The 16,660-nt window shown below is 58.4% G+C and overlaps 3 protein-coding genes and 1 long non-coding RNA gene across 7 annotated transcripts in view; 1 reads left to right on the top strand and 3 right to left on the bottom strand.

Annotated features, from left to right (window-relative positions):
* Positions 1-321, bottom strand: part of C17H17orf49 (chromosome 17 C17orf49 homolog) — a 2,905-nt gene extending 2,584 nt beyond the window's left edge. For both annotated transcript variants that reach the window (XM_034646872.1, XM_034646875.1), the window contains exon 1: positions 103-321. In XM_034646872.1, coding sequence (XP_034502763.1) covers positions 103-123 — 21 coding nt within the window. In that variant the 5' untranslated portion in view covers positions 124-321. The remainder of the gene's footprint in view (positions 1-102) is intronic.
* A 148-nt stretch (positions 322-469) lies between these two features.
* On the bottom strand, positions 470-2,303 carry RNASEK (ribonuclease K; the record flags this gene model as incomplete). The annotated part of the gene is made up of 3 exons (XM_011231350.2): positions 470-810; positions 1,213-1,289; positions 1,965-2,303. Coding segments are annotated over 3 exons (558 nt in total), but the record flags the coding sequence as incomplete, so codon positions are not given.
* Positions 2,304-2,434: 131 nt separating this feature from the next.
* LOC117796936 lies at positions 2,435-4,985 on the top strand. The gene is made up of 3 exons (XR_004621672.1): positions 2,435-2,592; positions 4,629-4,709; positions 4,879-4,985. It is a non-coding gene; the product is annotated as an uncharacterized LOC117796936 (long non-coding RNA).
* On the bottom strand, positions 3,478-15,707 carry ALOX12 (arachidonate 12-lipoxygenase, 12S type). 3 transcript variants are annotated; one of them, XM_034646867.1, is made up of 15 exons: positions 15,428-15,707; positions 15,037-15,204; positions 14,722-14,923; positions 13,534-13,615; positions 13,309-13,431; positions 13,090-13,193; positions 12,673-12,833; positions 11,749-11,892; positions 10,712-10,921; positions 8,190-8,276; positions 7,797-7,966; positions 7,210-7,331; positions 4,934-5,034; positions 4,642-4,812; positions 3,478-4,519 (listed from the first exon to the last, which is right to left on the bottom strand). In XM_034646867.1, exons 1-15 carry the CDS (start codon positions 15,560-15,562, stop codon positions 4,340-4,342), a joined length of 2,160 nt encoding a protein of 719 aa, XP_034502758.1. In that variant the 5' UTR covers positions 15,563-15,707; the 3' UTR covers positions 3,478-4,339. The 3 variants fall into 3 exon arrangements, with proteins under 3 accessions (XP_034502758.1, XP_034502759.1, XP_034502760.1); XM_034646868.1 differs by having other exon boundaries at positions 7,210-7,295; XM_034646869.1 differs by lacking the exon at positions 15,037-15,204.
* Between the last annotated feature and the right edge of the window lie 953 nt (positions 15,708-16,660).

Below are 16,660 nucleotides of genomic sequence, written 5' to 3'. Positions count from 1 at the left end.
CCGCCCCCCGCCCCGGGCGGAAGAGCCGGTGCCGCCCGCAGCGGGGTGGGGGGCCGCCCGCCCGTGGCCGCCAGGGAGCGCTGTCCGCGAGCGAGGCCGAACCTTTGTGGACGCTGACGTCATGGCTCCGCGCGCCTCCCCACGGAGGAGACGTCGCCGCCGCCGCCGCCGCCGCCTAGCCGGGGACCACGGAGCCCAGCGACCGAGCCGTTCGGGCCCCCGCGCAGGAAGTCCCGCCCCTCCCCGGAGCCGATTGGCTCCCCGTCGGCCGCTCCCCGTCGGCCGCTCCCCGCCTCGCCCGCTGCGGCGGCTTCGGCGGCGTCCGCGAAGCGAGGGCCCACAGTGCAAGACACCGCCTCACTTCCGTCCCGGCTTCACTCCACTTCCGTCGCCGGGTCGGGACTCGCGGCGGGGAGGCCGGTCTCCAGCCCCCGTGCCCGCCCCCGGACCCGAGCACAGACAACACGGCTCAGGAGGGCAGTTTCGCTTTATTGTGGAGGGACAGGGGACGGCCAGCCCCAGCCTCCCTCTGCGGGGGCCGGGCGCCGGACAACGAGGGGTCCAGTCCCGCCGAGGGCGCCGGCATGGGGACGGGAGTGGGGCAGTGAGCGGGTGGGGAGAGTCTTTAAATAGAGGAGGGGGCTGGACCGGGGAGACGAGACGATGCGCTAGCGCACCATGTATTCCTTGCGCTTGTTGAGCCGAACTTGGCAGAAAGAGAAGCCTCCGAGGAGAAGGTAGAGGCCCGCGGCGATGAAACAGTTGTAGCTGACTCGCTCGTAAAGGTCATATATTTTCTGAGGGTCTTTCCTGGGGGTGGGGATTAGGTAGAGAAGTGTCAGGAGCATTCAGAGCGGCCAACATTTCCTGGGCTCTAGGTGCCAGGCACCATCCTAAGCGCTTTTTACACGTATTATTCAAACTGCCTCCTAACCGTAAGGGATGAGTTCTAGGATCGCATCCACCTGGCGGGAGGGGGACAGCGGCACAGGACGGTCACGTAAAATACCTAAGAAGCCACATCTGGACTGGTGGGTTTAGGAGGGCCGCCGAGGCCTGACTCCCGAGCGCGCTAAGGAGAAAAGCTCCTCGCATTCTTCTCTAGCCCCGGGGCCCAAGCATCCCCGCCACCTGCAATTCCCCCCCTACAATTCACAGCCTCAGCCCCCTGCCACCTGCCCCCAGCCCCGCCTCTCCCACCTGACTACTTACTCAAAATCTTTCTCGGTGAAAGGAACGTCCTCGATTAGCACAGCGGAATGGACATTGAAAAAGATTCCGAGCATTATCTGAAAAGAGGCAACGGATAGGTTTGCTGAACCCAGGCACCTAACCTGATCGCTCTCTAAGCCCCTCCCACTTCTAATGTTGCCACAACATCTGGGTTTGGGAGCTACCAGAACGAGCTGGGATTGGGGTGGTTGCTGCTGGATTCGGACTCAATCACCAGGATTAGGGAGTGAGCCGGTCAAAGAAACGACTCGGCTGGTAGAAGGACAGGAACAGTGAGCAAACCAGACTACCCTCCTCTCCAGAAGCGTCATTATCACGGGACAAGGAGGAAGGGGTCAGGGGACATCAGCACTTCTTAGGGTTTCTTGCTAGAGTGGGGTGGGTCATCCTGGGGAAACAAGGCCCCAGCTGCCCATTTCGGGAACAAGCGCTCCCACTGCCCTCCACTCGGCGCAGGCACCTCTCAAGAGCCCAGCTCCTCTCCTTCTTACCTTGTGGGGTCTCCAGATTTACCAGCCGCGGCTCCCGTTCCAAGCTCCAGCTCCCACCCACCCCCGCCCCGCTCGAGTTCCCCATTTCTCAATCTCAGTTGTCTCGTTCTCCAGCGGCTAATCAACCACCCCCTCCAGGCTGCCTGCTGCTTTCTAAGGCCCGGAGTCTCCCAGCCTTTCAGCCCTCCAACACGGGGGCCCCTCGGGCCCTGTCCGGCCGTAGCCGGGCGGTCCCCTCACCAACATGATCACTCCCCAGGCGCTGAGGACGATGCCGCAGGCGGCCAGCTTGGGCCCACAGCACAGAAGCGACGCCATGAAGAAAGGGGTCGGGGATTGCCTAGCCGCGGGCCGAGCGGGAAGGTGGCGAGAGGAAGGCCCGGTTGAGCCCGGGGAGAGCGAACAGGAGTTGGGGGCTCGCGCCGCGGAGGACGGGCAGCCGGGAGCGCCGCCGAGGGGGCGTGGCCTCCGGCCCCAACTATCACGCCGGGGGGGGGCGCCGGGAGGAGATGGCGGGGGCCTCTGGGCCCTCCCGGATCTCCGGCGGGGGCAGGGGGTCCGTGAGGTCGAAGCGGCCCCTCAGGAACTCCTTAGGACTCACGTAGCTGGGGCGCGGTATTGCAGGACCAACGCCTCCCGCGTCTTGTGTACCCCCCTCCAGGCTGGAATGGAAGGACCCAGCACGTCACGTGACCTAACCGGGCAAGTCACGTGACGAGGAACCCTCAGCCGCCGGGCCCAGGAAGGGAGGAGCTCTGGCGGCCGTCTGGTTACCCTGGCGCTGGGCTCTTAGGTGCGGAGGATTGGAGCTCTTCGATTTTCCGCTCAGATACCTTAGTGTCGGGTGGTGTCCTGTGATGGGGGCATGGTAAGTGAGACATGGAGATTTACAGCGAGAAGGAACGCCCCCGTCTCCTGTCTTCTCATCCCTGCTTTGAAACAGAGATATTCCGACACAGTGAAGGGAGAGTAGGAGCCCCTTCCCGAGGCCGAGGCCGAGCGTGCAGCCGGCCCTGGCCAGAACCCTTTAAAATTGCCACGGGTCCCTAGCACCGGGACTGCTTCATGACGTAACATTTTGTCACCGAGCATAGAAAGCTGAATAGTTGTGGAGGCCGAATCCAGGAAAAGTGAAGGGGGAGCTGACCCAGTGAACAAGTTGTGAGGGTGAGCGGTCTTGCCAAATGCGTCGGAGAGAGGAGTGAGTGCACAAAAATGTCACTTTGCTTCCCTACTGAAAACCAAGGAAATGGATTATAGGCCCTTTGAATAAGGGAGGGTACAAGATTTTTATTTATTTTATTTATTTTTTTTAAAGATTTTATTTATTTATTCGACAGAGATAGAGACAGCCAGTGAGAGAGGGAGCACAAGCAGGGGGAGTGGGAGAGGAAGAAGCAGGCTCCTAGCGGAGGAGCCCGATGTGGGGCTCGATCCCGTAACGCCGGGATCACGCCCTGAGCCGAAGGCAGACGCTTAACCGCTGTGCCACCCAGGCGCCCCGGGTACAAGATTTTTAAAAATACGAATAGGTCACCCTCTCCAAAGAAAAAGTTTGTAGACTTCACCGGTGAGAGGCAGCTTTGTAATAATTACTTAGGGAAATAGGGTGTTTGAGGAACGCCATTTTGCCCCGAGCTTGTTGTCCACGTTCTAGTGAGGACAATGATCACAGCATAATCGAAAGGGGCCATTTGGATCCCGAGACCCCAGAACCACACAAAGACACGGTCAGCAGTGAACATAACTTTGTGGCATTTTTTCCTTTTATTTTATGCACATTGTTGCTAAACAGGTTGTGACAGAGAACTTGGATCCAGGAAAACACATATAGACCCCAAGTTACTACTACAGGGACTGGGAAAAGGGGCCTTGGGAGACGAATTTCGTGTCCTGTTTGCTTGAGACTGCCTGGGGAAGGAAGCCATCCTGGGATGGCAGGTTTTTGTTCTGCCCAGGAGCACCATTCCTACTCTAGGATTCTTGGGGTCGGTGTGTGACGAGGGGGAACGAGGTGGAGGGAACTTGCCAAAGCACAGAGTCAGGAAGTTTTACGTTGGCCCCTGGTGCGGGAAGTCTAGCTCGTGGGAGAGGAGAATTAGTTGAGGTAGTTGATTTATGCAAGAAATCTTCCCCGTCCCACCGCAGAGCATTCTCTGGATGTTCGGCAAGTAGGGTCAGTGCCTCAGGCTAGCAGAGGGTAGCCCTGTGCCAGTACTGCCCCTGAGGGTCAGATCCAGCCCACAGCCCATGCTGTCCCTCTAGCAAAGCACAGATTCTCTCTGCGTGGTTAAACAGTTGACTAGACCAAAAGCAGAAGAGTATTTTGTGACACGAGCAGTTCGGATTTCATTGCTCATAAGTAAAGTTTTACAGGAACACGGTCACACTCATTCACTTTCATATCGTCTGTTGCTGCTTTTGTACTCTATCGGGGAAGTTGAGTAGTGGTGACAGAGACTGTGCAGCCTACAAAGCCTAAAATGTTTATTTTTCTGGCCCTTTAGGGGAAAATAGAGCCTTAGCGGCAGAGACTTTGGAAACCATGACATTCAAGATGGGAGTGTTAGTACCGGAGCTGATCTGAAGTCTTGCAGGTGGGGGTGCTGCAGGCCTCAGATAGTGACGCTGTTCTCTATGCGGCTGGGCTTCAGGTAGTCATAGGGCAGATCGAGTTGCTCATTCCGGGCTGTAATCTCTCTTTCTAGGTTTTCCAAATCCGTTCGGAATTGGTTTAATACAGCCTTGGCCTTGGGGCTTGAGAAATACTTTTCTTTGTGATGCCCCAGAGGCACCTAGGAAAGGACAAAGGATCTGCCAGTTTCTAGTCCAGAGGCAAAAGCACAGAGCGCCTAGCCCCTCACTATGGTGTTTCCCTTCCAACTGTAATTTCCCTTTCCCCAGCGTCCCCTCTTACCATGTCTGGCTGGCGGCGACCCAGATGCCACGTGATGGTCATTTGAAGACAGGCCTGACGGACATCAGGTAGTGAGCCCATCACTGTGGCCATTGTTACATCTTCCTTGGTGGTGGGTGGGGGCATCCTCATTGTGCATGGGGCATTAGGAACCCAGGCATACCAATCCAGCTGGGGGAAGAAACTGCAACCCTAGGATCCTGATACTTATGCTTTGAACCCCTGTCTTTCCCTTAGGAATCCCAAGGTCCAGACACTTGCCTTCAGGGACCTGGGCGTTCGGCTGTCCTACCTGGCCCTGGTTGATGGCCCCGTGCTGAGCAGTGCATGTGAAGACACACATGGTAAGGAAATGGCAGAGCTGCTTCTGGGACTGGAAGGATACGGGAAAACCTGGCAGAAAGGAACAGGATTTAGGGGCTCCTGTGTGAGAGGAGAGAAATGAAGGCAGATGTCTTGGGATGTGATGTCTATACTAGTCGGGTTCAAACTACATGGGTCCATTTTGGTGTGGCTTTTTTATAGTATGGTACACAAATGTATTTGCTCTTTCATATGGTTTTCCTCATAATTTTCTCGTTTCTAGTTCACTTTACTGTCAGAATATAGTATATGATGCATACAGCATACAAGATAGGGGTGAAGCGACTCTGTGTTACTGGGAAGGTTTCCAGTCAACAGTAGGCTCTTAGAAGTTAAGTTTTTGGGGAGTCAAAAGTTGTGGGCAGATTTTTGACAGCTCGACGTGTGTGGGGAAGGGTCGGCGCCCCCACCCCCCCACACTGTTTGAGGGTCAACTGTTTGAGGGTCAACTGTATGTTGGCATTGATGGCTGTTTCTTCATTTCTTTATTTATTCAAATATATTTGCGTTAGACCTGGCTTTCAATTCAAGGTTCAAGCAATACAATCTGAGTGTCTCAGGCCAATTACTTAACCTCTCTGAACTTTCATTTCTTCGCTTGTAAAACGTGGATGATTCTCACCTTATAAATGAGATAATGTGTTGAAATCACCTAGTCCGTAACAAATGCTCGGTATATAATAATTATTGTTATTGTGGAAGGGTTGGGGCCTGGAAAAGTCTGAGTGATTGAATACCTTCTGCCTCAAAAAGTAGTTAAGAATTTAGGGACATTTCCTCCTATTCCTGAACAGGGGATCATACATGCCTGAGTTATAAGGTGGGGTGCAGGGGAAGTCAGGAATTTATAGTGTCACAGCCAAGAGAGGCTTTCCACAAAGGTTATCTCGGGCCACTGATTCTGCAGTGGAAGTGGTGACTCAGAGCCACTAATCCTGTCGGTTAAGTGGAGCAAATATAATCACTCCCTTTCTATAGATTAAAAAAAAAAAATCAAAGACCAGAGAGATACAACTGCTTGTCAGGATCACACAGTTGGGGAAGAGGAAAGGCTGACCTTGAACTTGGGTTCCTGACTGCCACTCTCAAGCTGTTTTTAATTTTTAGCATATTTCCTCTAAAAAGGCTGTTGGGAAAATTAGGCAAAGTGCGCGATGAGAACCGAGGCGGGTGGAGGAAGAGAGGATGAAAGGCAGTTGGTGGAGATTAAAGCTGACATGTGAATGTTTATTTTTTGTTTTCCAAATGTAGATAGTGGCTGGGGAGAAGATGAGTGGGGAGAGAGAGGAAGGGTTTTCCGGGGGCCTGTGGGACCTAAGGGACAGTTCTGAGGTGTCCAGGACAAAGTTTGGGCCCGGGAGGGTGAGTGTGGGTGTTGGTTTATTGCTGGCCGTCCCCGGGACCTGGCCATTAATGTCTGGAGTTGTCCCCAGAGGCAGAAGTGTGGCATGATGTGTGAGGGGCAGTACCCGGAGGACGGTCCAAAGCAGCCCCTGTGGGTCGTGTGTGCTGGAGAGGGGAGGATGAACCTAGCAGGAGCTCAAGAAAGGCTCTTCCTTCCCCGGAGGTTAAAATGCAGGCGGGGATGTTCCAGGTGGTGGCTAGACCCTGGCCGAGGGGAGGGGAGGCTCGAGTGGCCCCAGGAATGTGGCCCCAAGGGGCTGTACACGGGGTTCCAGTTCGCGCCAGAGTGCGTGCTGGGGCAGTCTGGGACATGTGCAGTGCGCCCAGAACATGTGTGTGTGCGTGCGCGTGTGTGCTGGACAGTAGCAGGCAGATGGGGCAGGGAGGGAAAGCGGCGTGGGACATCCTGGGCTCTGCTGGAAGCTCTTCCCGTCTATCTCTGTCCTCCCGCCAGAAAACAGACCACCAGGAGGAGAACAGGAGCCCCAGCAGGGCCTGGGCAGCCCCTCCCTGGCTGTGGTTCTGGTCTTGCTGGGCCCCATGCTATGACGGGTGAGGGTCATCTGTGACCGGGGCTTGGGGTGGCAGTAGAGGTCGATGACCAGGGTCTCTGAGGAGGACAGCCCCCGGGTATCTAGAATTGCCTTGAGTCTTAGGAGGTGGGAGTGGGGTTCAGATGCTTCGTGCGTGGCTGGGGACGGGGGTTTGACGAGGGGTTGGGTCCTGAACCCAGAGGGGCGGACCGAGAAGGGCTCTGGGCAGAGTGTCCCAGGGGCTCCCGTGCCTGCGGAGGGATCCTACCTCGGTCCTGGGCCTGGCACAGCCCCACCTCAGTGATCTCCCGACACCAGGCCTGCAGCTCCGGGTCCCCTCTCACGACGTCATCCCTGTGGTAGAAGACGTGGACAATGCCCTCCACGTACCTGTGCAGAGGGGGGCGGAGGGGGGCTTCCTGAGAGGAGAACCTCGACCCCTTCCCTGCGGCCTCCGCCCAGCTGACTCCCAGTGCATCTGGGGACAGATCTCCCAAGACTTGTCTTTGGGCACATTGCCTGGCTCTTTCTAAACACTAGTTCAGAAAGGAAGGAAACGTCTGAAGGATTCTGGGCCCGTGGCTGACAGGCATTCTTCCTGACAAACTCCCTGCCGACGCCGACCAGCCCAGCGGTTTACCCGCCACGGCTTTAGCTCCCCGCACCTCCTAGCTCAGTCTCCCCATCTTCAGATCCCCCTCACTCCTCCTGACTCTTCCTTCTCGCCCCAGGACTGAGTTCCTGCCCCTCCTGTCTGGTGTCCATGTGGGCTTTGGCCCATGCTGACCTCAGGTCAGAGCCCCGCGCGCCCCGTCCCTGGCGCCGCGCCCTGTCTCAGCGGCCGCTCTCACTCACCGGGCGATGATCCCCCAAAGCCGTAAAGCGTCGTGGGCGTAGAGGGCACCTGGGATTCCCAGCAGGCCCCGGTCAGCCAGGTCGTCAGGAGGACAGAGGGAGCAGTAGGTCAGCTGAGCCACGGCCCGACGCAGCAAGTGCACGTGGCCCCCTCCGCCCGTGCTCACCGCCTGCGAGGACAGAGGTGAGAGGCCGGGCCGGACACCACAGAGCAGAGTGCAAGGGGCTCGGAGGTGGGGTGCACATTTACGGACATGGGTGGGAGGGCCAGGCTCATGGGTTCAAGGGCCAGGACATTCCCCGAGGTCGCTCTGGGATCCTGAAAGTGGCAGGGGGTCGTGGAGAGCTAAATGGTGAGCGGCCCTGCCCCCAACGCCCTAGTTACCTCCTTACCTGGTCAAATATTCCTCCTTCTGCGATGAGCTGCGATCTGGCCCGGGTGTTGATCTCCATGGTGTAGCGGGTGTGTGGGATCAGGAGCTGGGATGGGGGAGGTCGGAGGGGGTGGTTAGGGAGGCCACCCTGGGTCCTTCGTCATGGGGCGTGGCGCCCAGCCCAGGGGCCCTCTCCCCTCTGGAGGCTTTGCTCGCTGCCCCTGCCTGGCCGGGCCTGTCTTCTGCTGCTCCAATCGATCGCTCCCTCTCCTACTCTTTCCTGCCCGGCACGGGCTCTGGCGCCAGGCNTTCCCTCTCCTGCTCTTTCCTGCCCAGCACGGGCTCTGGCGCCAGGCTGACCTGGCTTTCCGTCTATACTTCAGCACTCACTTCGGTGCTCGTCCAGGGTCGTGGAGCCTCTGAGCGTTAATCTGTCATTTCCTATGTCTCCCCTCATCTGCTGACTGAGGGTGATAACGGGGTCTCCCATCTCGGGGGCTGCAGTGCGCCCACTGTTGAGCACCCACGGAGCCCCTCGCACTGGAGCTGTCGCCATTTATCTGTATTCCCACCTTGAACGTGGGTGTCCTTCAGGAACCAGCCCTTTGAGCTACTTTTATGCTTCTGTCCGTCACACCCTCACATCCTCACAGCCGAAATTAGCCTCTCTGCTTGTTAGCAAAGCCCCACCTCTACCTTCTGGCCGCTTCCCTGTCGGGGACTGGGGGTGCGAGGCACCTTTTGGGGGCGGGTGCCCTGAGTCTCTTAGAGGAGCCCTACCTAGCCTCCTGCTGACACAGTCAGGCCTGTCCCCACCCCCAGCTGGGCGGTCAGGTCCCTTATTTTGAATAGCTTTAACAAATGGCTTTTAATTAGCTATTAAAGAAGGCCGTCTGGCCCTCACAGGCGTTTCTTTGACCTCAGACTGTTTTGTCTCATTTGCAGCCAGTGTTGGTGCAGGTGGCGTGCGGTGTTGGCATTTATCTGAGCCGTAGGTGCTGCGCACGGGGAAGGACCCAGATGGTGCCTCTGGGGTCAAGATGCGAAGGCAGCTCACATTGGGCTGAACCTTTTCAGAAAGTTCCTGAAAGACGCCGAGTGTCCTAGAAAGCCCAGAGTCCACGGGAGCAGGGCGGATACCTGAGGACCAACAACCCCTCATAACAGGAATGGTCATTGCGAGAACTAAGGAGTCTTATAGCTGTTAGCCGGCGTCACGCCGTCGTGTTCTGTGGTTCTGTCCTTTCACAACCCCACCGTGGAGCTCCCGCTGCCCCGGTTTAGAGATGAGGGCACGGAGCCTGCCTGCGCACGGAACCTTTGTGCCACAAGCAGCCGTCGCTCTCCCGTGGGGCTGATAGCAGCCCAGCCGTCTGCCATGGGACAAAGCTGACATAGGTGGGGATAGGGCTGACCTAGTGACGGGGGATCGTGAGCACGAATAGAAGCCTAACTTATTCCAGAAGGTGGTGACGCAGGGGCACCCCGAGAGCCCTAAAATCCACGATCCCGAGGCGCACACTGGTCTCCTTCTTGTGTGTGTTATCCTAGACTCGGGGGGCCACTGCTGCTAGTGGCCAGGCTGGGGTGGGTCGGGGAGCCCCAGCTGAAACCCCCAGCTGAAACTCATGGGCCTGTCTTGCCTATATTTCTCCTCTTTGCTTCCGGACTGGCTCCCCTCCTGACTGTGCTGTTTCTGACAATTACCCTGGGTTTGTCCCTTCTCTGCCTTCTCGTCCCTGTGCCTGAAGTGTCATCAAGACGTTGAGGACATTTTTACGCAACTACAAGTCTTATTTTGCCGCCTTCTGCCTCGCCGTGGATACTCAACTCACCCTTTTATCAAATGTCAGTATTTCTAGGTCATTACAACACCCCCACCTCGTGGGCTCCTGGGTGCGGCAGGATCGTGGACCTCTGGCCTTTCTCCACCTGATACCCGGGTGCGCTGCAGCTGCTGTCCGCCCCCCACCCCACCCCCGACCAAGTCCTTGATTTCTTCTTCCTTTTCCTCCAGATCGCCACCTTGCCAATGCATGTCTTTCTCCACCTGTCTCCTGCGGTGTTCCCCTTGCCTTTTGATCTGTTCCTACTTAGCAAACTCCTCAGTTGGGACAGAACATTATCCGTCAGTTCTGTGGTGTTTGCAGGCTGTCTCTTGTGATTTCTAGTTCCAGATACTGCTCTCGGGATGGTTCTCACGGGCATCACTTGTCTGTCTGGCTACATGGAGAAGCTCCTAAGGCAGGGACAAAGCTGATGCTTTACTAACAACATTCCCGCTGGCCTCCAGGCCCGTTGCTAGGTCAGCAGCTCTCTGAGAATTGCAGGAGGCCCCTTCAGTAAGACATCTGGAAGGAACGCTGAATGACTCGACTGAACGAACATACAAGTTTCGGGGGGTAGACAGTCTTCCTTCTCGTCTCCCCTCTTGCTTTCACAAACTGGCAGAAACATTGTTTGTTGTTGCCATATTGTTTGCTCTCGGGCTGTTTCCTCTCTCTGGGGTCTGAACCGGGACAGGGAGGGTGGCGCGTGTACCTTGAAGACAGGGTGCAGCCCCGGGAGGCGCCTCATGGTGGCCACAGCGATGACCTCGGCCACCAGGTGAGTGTTCAGCAGGTGATACTGGAGCTGGTGCAGCTGGAAATCGGAATTTCGGACCCAGGCCTTTGCCAGGAGCCAGGCGAATGGGGGATCTGAGGGCAGGAACAGCGGCGGGGTGGGGGAGCTGGGGCTGGGAGGCTGGATCTGCAACATGAAATCAAGCTGTTACTGAACTTCTGCTGTATGCGTGACCTCCTGCTCAGCATTCGGGGTGGGGGGTTGGTGGATGAGCGAGGAAGATTGCCGCTCCTGGGGGGTTACAATCCAGGACGAGGACTGAGGCCTTCTCCCTCCCTGCCTCTCGCCAGCGGTGGCGCCGTGCCAGCGCCCTGATGAAGGGGGTGAAGGCAGGAGCGTCAAAGTGGGGGCTCCAGGGAGGAGATGCTGCCAGTGGCTGGGAGGAACAGGACGGGGTCCGAGCAAGGATGGGCAGTGGGAAAGGGAAGCTGGATGGCTGAGACAGTGGACAGTACTTGTAACTGCTGAGAAGCGGGGGGGGAAAGGGACTCATCCGATGGTGGGTGTGTGGACTCGGAGGCTGCGGAGAGATTAGAGTGTTTCTCGAAGTGTGTTCCTGAGCCCGCGGCAGCAGCACTGTGGGGCTTGTTAGAAATGCCCACGCTCAGTCCCCACCCCAGACCCACTGAATCGGAAAGTCTGGCAGTGGGACCCAGCCACATATGCTAACGAGCCCTTCAGTGATTGCGATGCCCTCTGATGTTTGAGAACCAGGATCCCAANTCCAGCGGGTACGGGGTGAGGATCCCAAAGGCCATTATGACTCTGGAGCAGAACAAGAACTTCCAGTTGGGTGAGTCAGGGGAAAGCAGACTGCAAGCAAACAGCGACAAGAGAAAGGTCTCACGGTGTGAGGGTGGCTGGGAGCCAAGAAGCAGGGGCTGGATCCCTGGGAGCAGAGGTTGGGGCGAACAGAGAGCGGCGGGGGGCGGGGGATGCCCGGGGCGCCTCACCTGGATGACCAGGGGCAGCAGCTTCCCGTTGGGCGTCATCTTCAGCAGGACGAGGGGGGCGGCCAGGTACTGCTTCTCGCCCCGGATCACATTGGTGGGAATCCCATCCAGCAGGATGAAATCAGCCTCAAACAGGGAACGGTTCTGGGGAGAGGAGGAACGTGCCTGTGGTTAGAGGTGAAAGGAGGCCTCCAGGGCCAGGGCAAAGGGGGAGACATTTGTCCAGCTTCTTGCCATCATCCCGTGTCGGTACCAGCGTCCTGTTGGCAGGACGGGAGCCTCTGGTCCCGCGCCTCTCATTTTATAGACGCGAACAAACACTGCAGCATGTGTGGGAGTGTATCTCGGTTCAGAACCGGGCCTGCGTAGGGTCCCGTCTGGGGTGCAGGTAACCGGAAGCTGTCCCGTCCTGCCCGCATCCCTCCGTGGTTGCTCCCTGTGTTTGGCCCCCACCCGCTCAGCAAACTGAGCTCTTCCCCTTCCTGTCCAAACCTCCTCTCCTGTCCTGCTGAGTAATCCCCAGAGAGCCCCTCACTACCGCTGCCACCGAATCCAGCACACCCCCCCGCGTGCTCACAGCCGGCTTCTCTCTTCCAAACCCAGGAGACCTCCCCGCTCTCCACCCCGACGGCACCCCCTTCACCTTTCCCCCTGCCGTGATGCTGGTGTTGGGAGTATGGATAGCAGCTAGCGAATGTCGTCCCTGCTAACATCGCTGGCCCCACCTATGCCCTGGGAATTCATCCGGTTGCCCTCCATCCTGGGAGGTCCTCATAGTTTCCCCTATGCGCGTTGTCATCCTAGGTTTTTCCAGCACGGGAATCTGCGCCCAGGCAGGGTGGGTGGCCACAAACTCCCTTCCCCTGACTCATCTTTGGTCCCTCCCCACACAGCCAAGGGGAACGACACAGGGTGGGGAAGTACCTGGAGCTCTCTCTCCAGCTGGGCCCCCAGTGCCTCCATCTCCGGGGGCAGCGCGAGCCGGGAGGGCAGGGAGGTGGAGCGTCTCAACAGCATGGGGTTGGCGCCATTGAGGAACTGGTAGCCAAAAAGCTCATCGTCCTGCCAGCACTGGTGGACCTTCTCTGTGGGGTCAGGTGGAGTGTAGGAGGGGGCATTTATCACAGCCCAGAGGTCCCTGTCCTCCAGGCCCTACCCCTGAGGTTCCGGCACATGACCACCCTGTCGCCAGCCCCTGGCCTTTCATTCTGGGGGCCTCTATGAGATGATCAGACCTCTTAAGGCCTCAGCTGGGCAGGAGTTGTGGGGGACTGCAGGGTGAAGGTCAGGTCATCAAAAGGGGCGCTCAGCGATGTATAGGGACCTTGGGGAACCACTGACCAGCCAGGGCGCTCTTCTGGCCCCAGAAGATCTGATCAAAATCCTCCAGGCGGTTCCAGGAGCTCAGGAGGGTGTAGACACGTTTGAGGACCATCTCCAGCGCCCTACGACAAGCGTGCAGACATGGACCCAGTCGCTGACCCCGTAGCCCCTCACTTGTCACCATCATTCTTGGCTCTCTCGGCCCTCTTCCCCTGTAAGCCCCAGGCTTTTCCTCACCCCGCCTTCAGTGCCCACTCGAAGTCCAGCCTCTTGTCCTCGTGGAATCTCATGTTTGGAGGTAGATCGTCCTGACACCCGGCAGCTATGGTCAGGGGTAACCCCTCCTTCCAGGTGTCCCAGCTAGGAGAGGGGGACCAGGCTTCAGGGAGGGTGTGTCGGTCAGCACAGGGGGTGGCGCCCGGGAAGGGGGGACTGTTAGGGAGCTCGTGGGCCCGTGCTCACCAGTACAGCTTTTGTCTTTCCTTCAGTTCTTTCTCTCGATGCTTCTGGAACACGTCCAGGGCATTGTCTCCTGCCAGGCGTGCTGGGGGGACATTAAGATGATTGACGCACAGTTATGTGCGGTCCTGTGCTCTTCTCTGCATGTCCTCTTCTTCCTTCTGCTCAGAGCCCAAGTGCTCAGTCCTGCTCTGTTCTCTGTCTCTCGCTGTGCCTCACTCTGTCCGTGGCCCAGACACACGCATCCCACCTTTGCCAACTTGGCATTCCTGGTTTCACTCATCTCAGCACTCATCCCTTGCCTTGAGACAAAAACCTCCTGTTTGTCACCCTTTCTTGTTCCCTCATTTGCCTTTCCCTACTTGATCCTATTTCATCAATAGCTATGGTTGGATTAATCACCCTCATTAAGCTGATAAAATCTTCATCATCCATATGACCACACCTATTTCTACCGTATATTGCTTCGCTCACTTCACGTCTTGAACCTCACCTGTCACACCTTCCACTGTCCTCAAAAGCTGCTGCGGAACAGCTGCGTGTACCGTCTACCTGAGCTCGCCTGCTTAGACTTCCCATCACAGTCCGTCCTTGTTGACGTCTTCCTGCTCTCCTCTGTTCTCGCCTGTGTCAAAGTCATATCTTCCACATTTCTATCCTCACTGTCCTTGCCCTCCTTTGTCTCCGGATTTATCTCTTGTATCCCATGGTAACAAATTCTGTATTGTCTGTCCTCTTTCATCCCAATCCCGCTCTTGGGGTGCTCACTGTCCCTCGCAGGCATCTTTCATGCTTCCTCAACCAGACCCGCTCTCGGGCTCCTGGCTCATACCGTTTATCCTCTTCCCTTAGCTGCCACTGGCTCAGGGGTCCCCATCTCCTGCTGCATATGCTGTCCTTACAGTCCCCTCCCTCACTTGTGCCCCCAGCACACAGATCTTTCCACTTTCTTTGCTCTCCCATTTTCCATCATCGCATCGACCCCAGGCCCCTCCCCTCTTGGAAGAGGGCGTCTCCAGATCCCGACCTTCCCTTCCAGGCTCCCTGGCAGCCCTTTATCCTGGGTGTAACTTGGCGACTGTGGAACATTGCCCTGATCCCTGTCTTGTCCCCACCTCCTCTGCCCAGCACCCACTTTTCCCAACCGGCGGTTTCCCGGTGGCTGCCCCCGCGTCCCCGCCCCGCCCTCACCGGTGCCCTCGGGCAGGCTCAGCACGCCCTGGCCCTGCACCCAGCGGTAGCAGGGGAAGGCGGCCTCCTCGCAGGCTCCCGGGCCGCGCACGGTGATGAGGTCGCAGAACCACGCGTCGTCCACCAGGGAGTGGTGTTTGCGCAACTTCACGAACTGCAGGGGCCCCAAGTCCTTGGGGACGTCGCGCTCAAACTCCTCCTCCTGTGGGGACCACAGCCCGCGACACTTAGCAGCTGGGACCCCGAAGAGGCCATTTTAGTGCGAGTCGGGGGCGACTTTGCGGAGCCTCCGCTGCCCAAGGCCTCCAGAGACACCTGTTGCCTGCTCCGGACACCTGCGCCGCCAGGCCTGGGGAGGACGAGGGAGCGCGGGGCACGACGTCCTCGACCTCGGTCCGTCCCTGAGCTGTCCCCGCGTCTGCGCCCTCTGAGCAGCCTCTGGCCGCACCGCTGATCCCGCATTGACACTGGCCCTGGCGTCACCTGGGGAAGCGGTGGAGGCTGCCAGGACCAGGTCCGCGGGAGGAGGGGCTGGAGCCCAGGCTCCAGATCCGGGCCCTGACTCCGGATCCTCTCCCCGCCCCGTCAAGTCCCCGCCGGCGCGATCGCGCTGTCCCTCGTCCCCCCACCGCCCGCGACCCCGCCGCCCTCCCGCCGCGGGTCCAGGCTGGACCAAGGTCGGGGGTCCCCGCTCCGGGCCGCTGACCTGGCCCCGCACCGGCCGCAGGTGCAGCTGCAGCTCCGCCTCCCCGCGCGCCCCGACCAGCCACAGCTGCACGCGGTTGTGCGACCCGGAGAAGAGCCAGGCCCCAGTGGCCACGCGGATGCGGTAGCGGCCCATGGCGCCCCCGGCAGCTCGGGCGCGGGAGCCGGGTCCTGCGCGCTTGTGGGGATCGCCCGGGGCCGCCAGCGGCTGTCGAGGCGCCTTCGGGTAGTTGCGGGTCTTTAAAGTTGGTCTGTGTCCCCGCCCTCCTCACGACTTTCGGGCGCTCCCCAGTCCCCGCCCCAGACTAGCCCGAACCTGCGGCGGTTCGGCAGGGCCTTGCCCCGGGTGGGGCGTAGCTGTCGGAAGATAGAGGGGTCCCGGCCTGGGCGGGGCCGAGAGGATGCAGGCGCTCGGGCTTCTCTGGACGCCCCTCCCCCCCGCCTGGGGTTTGGGGGAGGGGGGGTCGGGCCCCCGAGCGCCTCGGGGTTGGAGGGAGCAAGGATGAGTATCCAGGCCTTTGGGAAAGCAGGAGAAAGAGAGGCCGAGCGGGTCTTCCAAAGGAGGAGGGGGTGCCCTTCTCTGGGCTGGCACCTGGGGAAGGCTGGCCTGGGGGGGCAGTGCTGGGCTCCCGTAGACCGACCCGCAGTGCCCCAGTAAGGCCTTGGGTTCCTGATTTCTACTGTACTGGGGCCCCGTCTTGCAGGAAATGACCAGGGGTTCCCTAGAACCTGGAAAAGTAGCAGCTGAAAGGCTTGCTCCCCTCTGTCCCGCTTTGGGACCCTAGGAATGCCAGAAACAGAGAGGCCTAACAGGGCAGTGAAAGCTCCTTTTGTCCCACGTTCAGTGGGTGCAGAAAATGTTAGGGACTAAGGTGTTAGGGTGCCCTGTGGAATCAGGTAGGAACCCAGGATACAAGGGTGATTCCCATGACCTTTGTCCTTGCCAGGTGAACATAGCCCCTGACCCTGCAGTATGTTCCAGATTCTTTTGTATTTGTCCTTGTCTCACTGACCCATTGCGTTCTTCCCCTACCAGAACTGTTTTCTCCTAAAAATTATATGTAAGCAGCTTTTATTAGGCCTTAAGTTCCACTTCTTTCATCAGCCCTGTTGTCCTTATCGCCCCCCTCCTCCCAGCTATTTCCTGCGTGGCTCTAAGGGCAGGAAACTAGGGGCCAGTGCTGGTTAGGGACTTTGTAAGCACTAGGAGGATGATTCAGGACTCAGGCTTTGT

Source organism: Ailuropoda melanoleuca, chromosome 17 (genome assembly GCF_002007445.2).
Source record: "Ailuropoda melanoleuca isolate Jingjing chromosome 17, ASM200744v2, whole genome shotgun sequence".
NCBI classification, from domain to species: Eukaryota; Metazoa; Chordata; class Mammalia; order Carnivora; family Ursidae; genus Ailuropoda; species Ailuropoda melanoleuca.
This window is presented reverse-complemented; position numbering and strand designations above follow the sequence as displayed.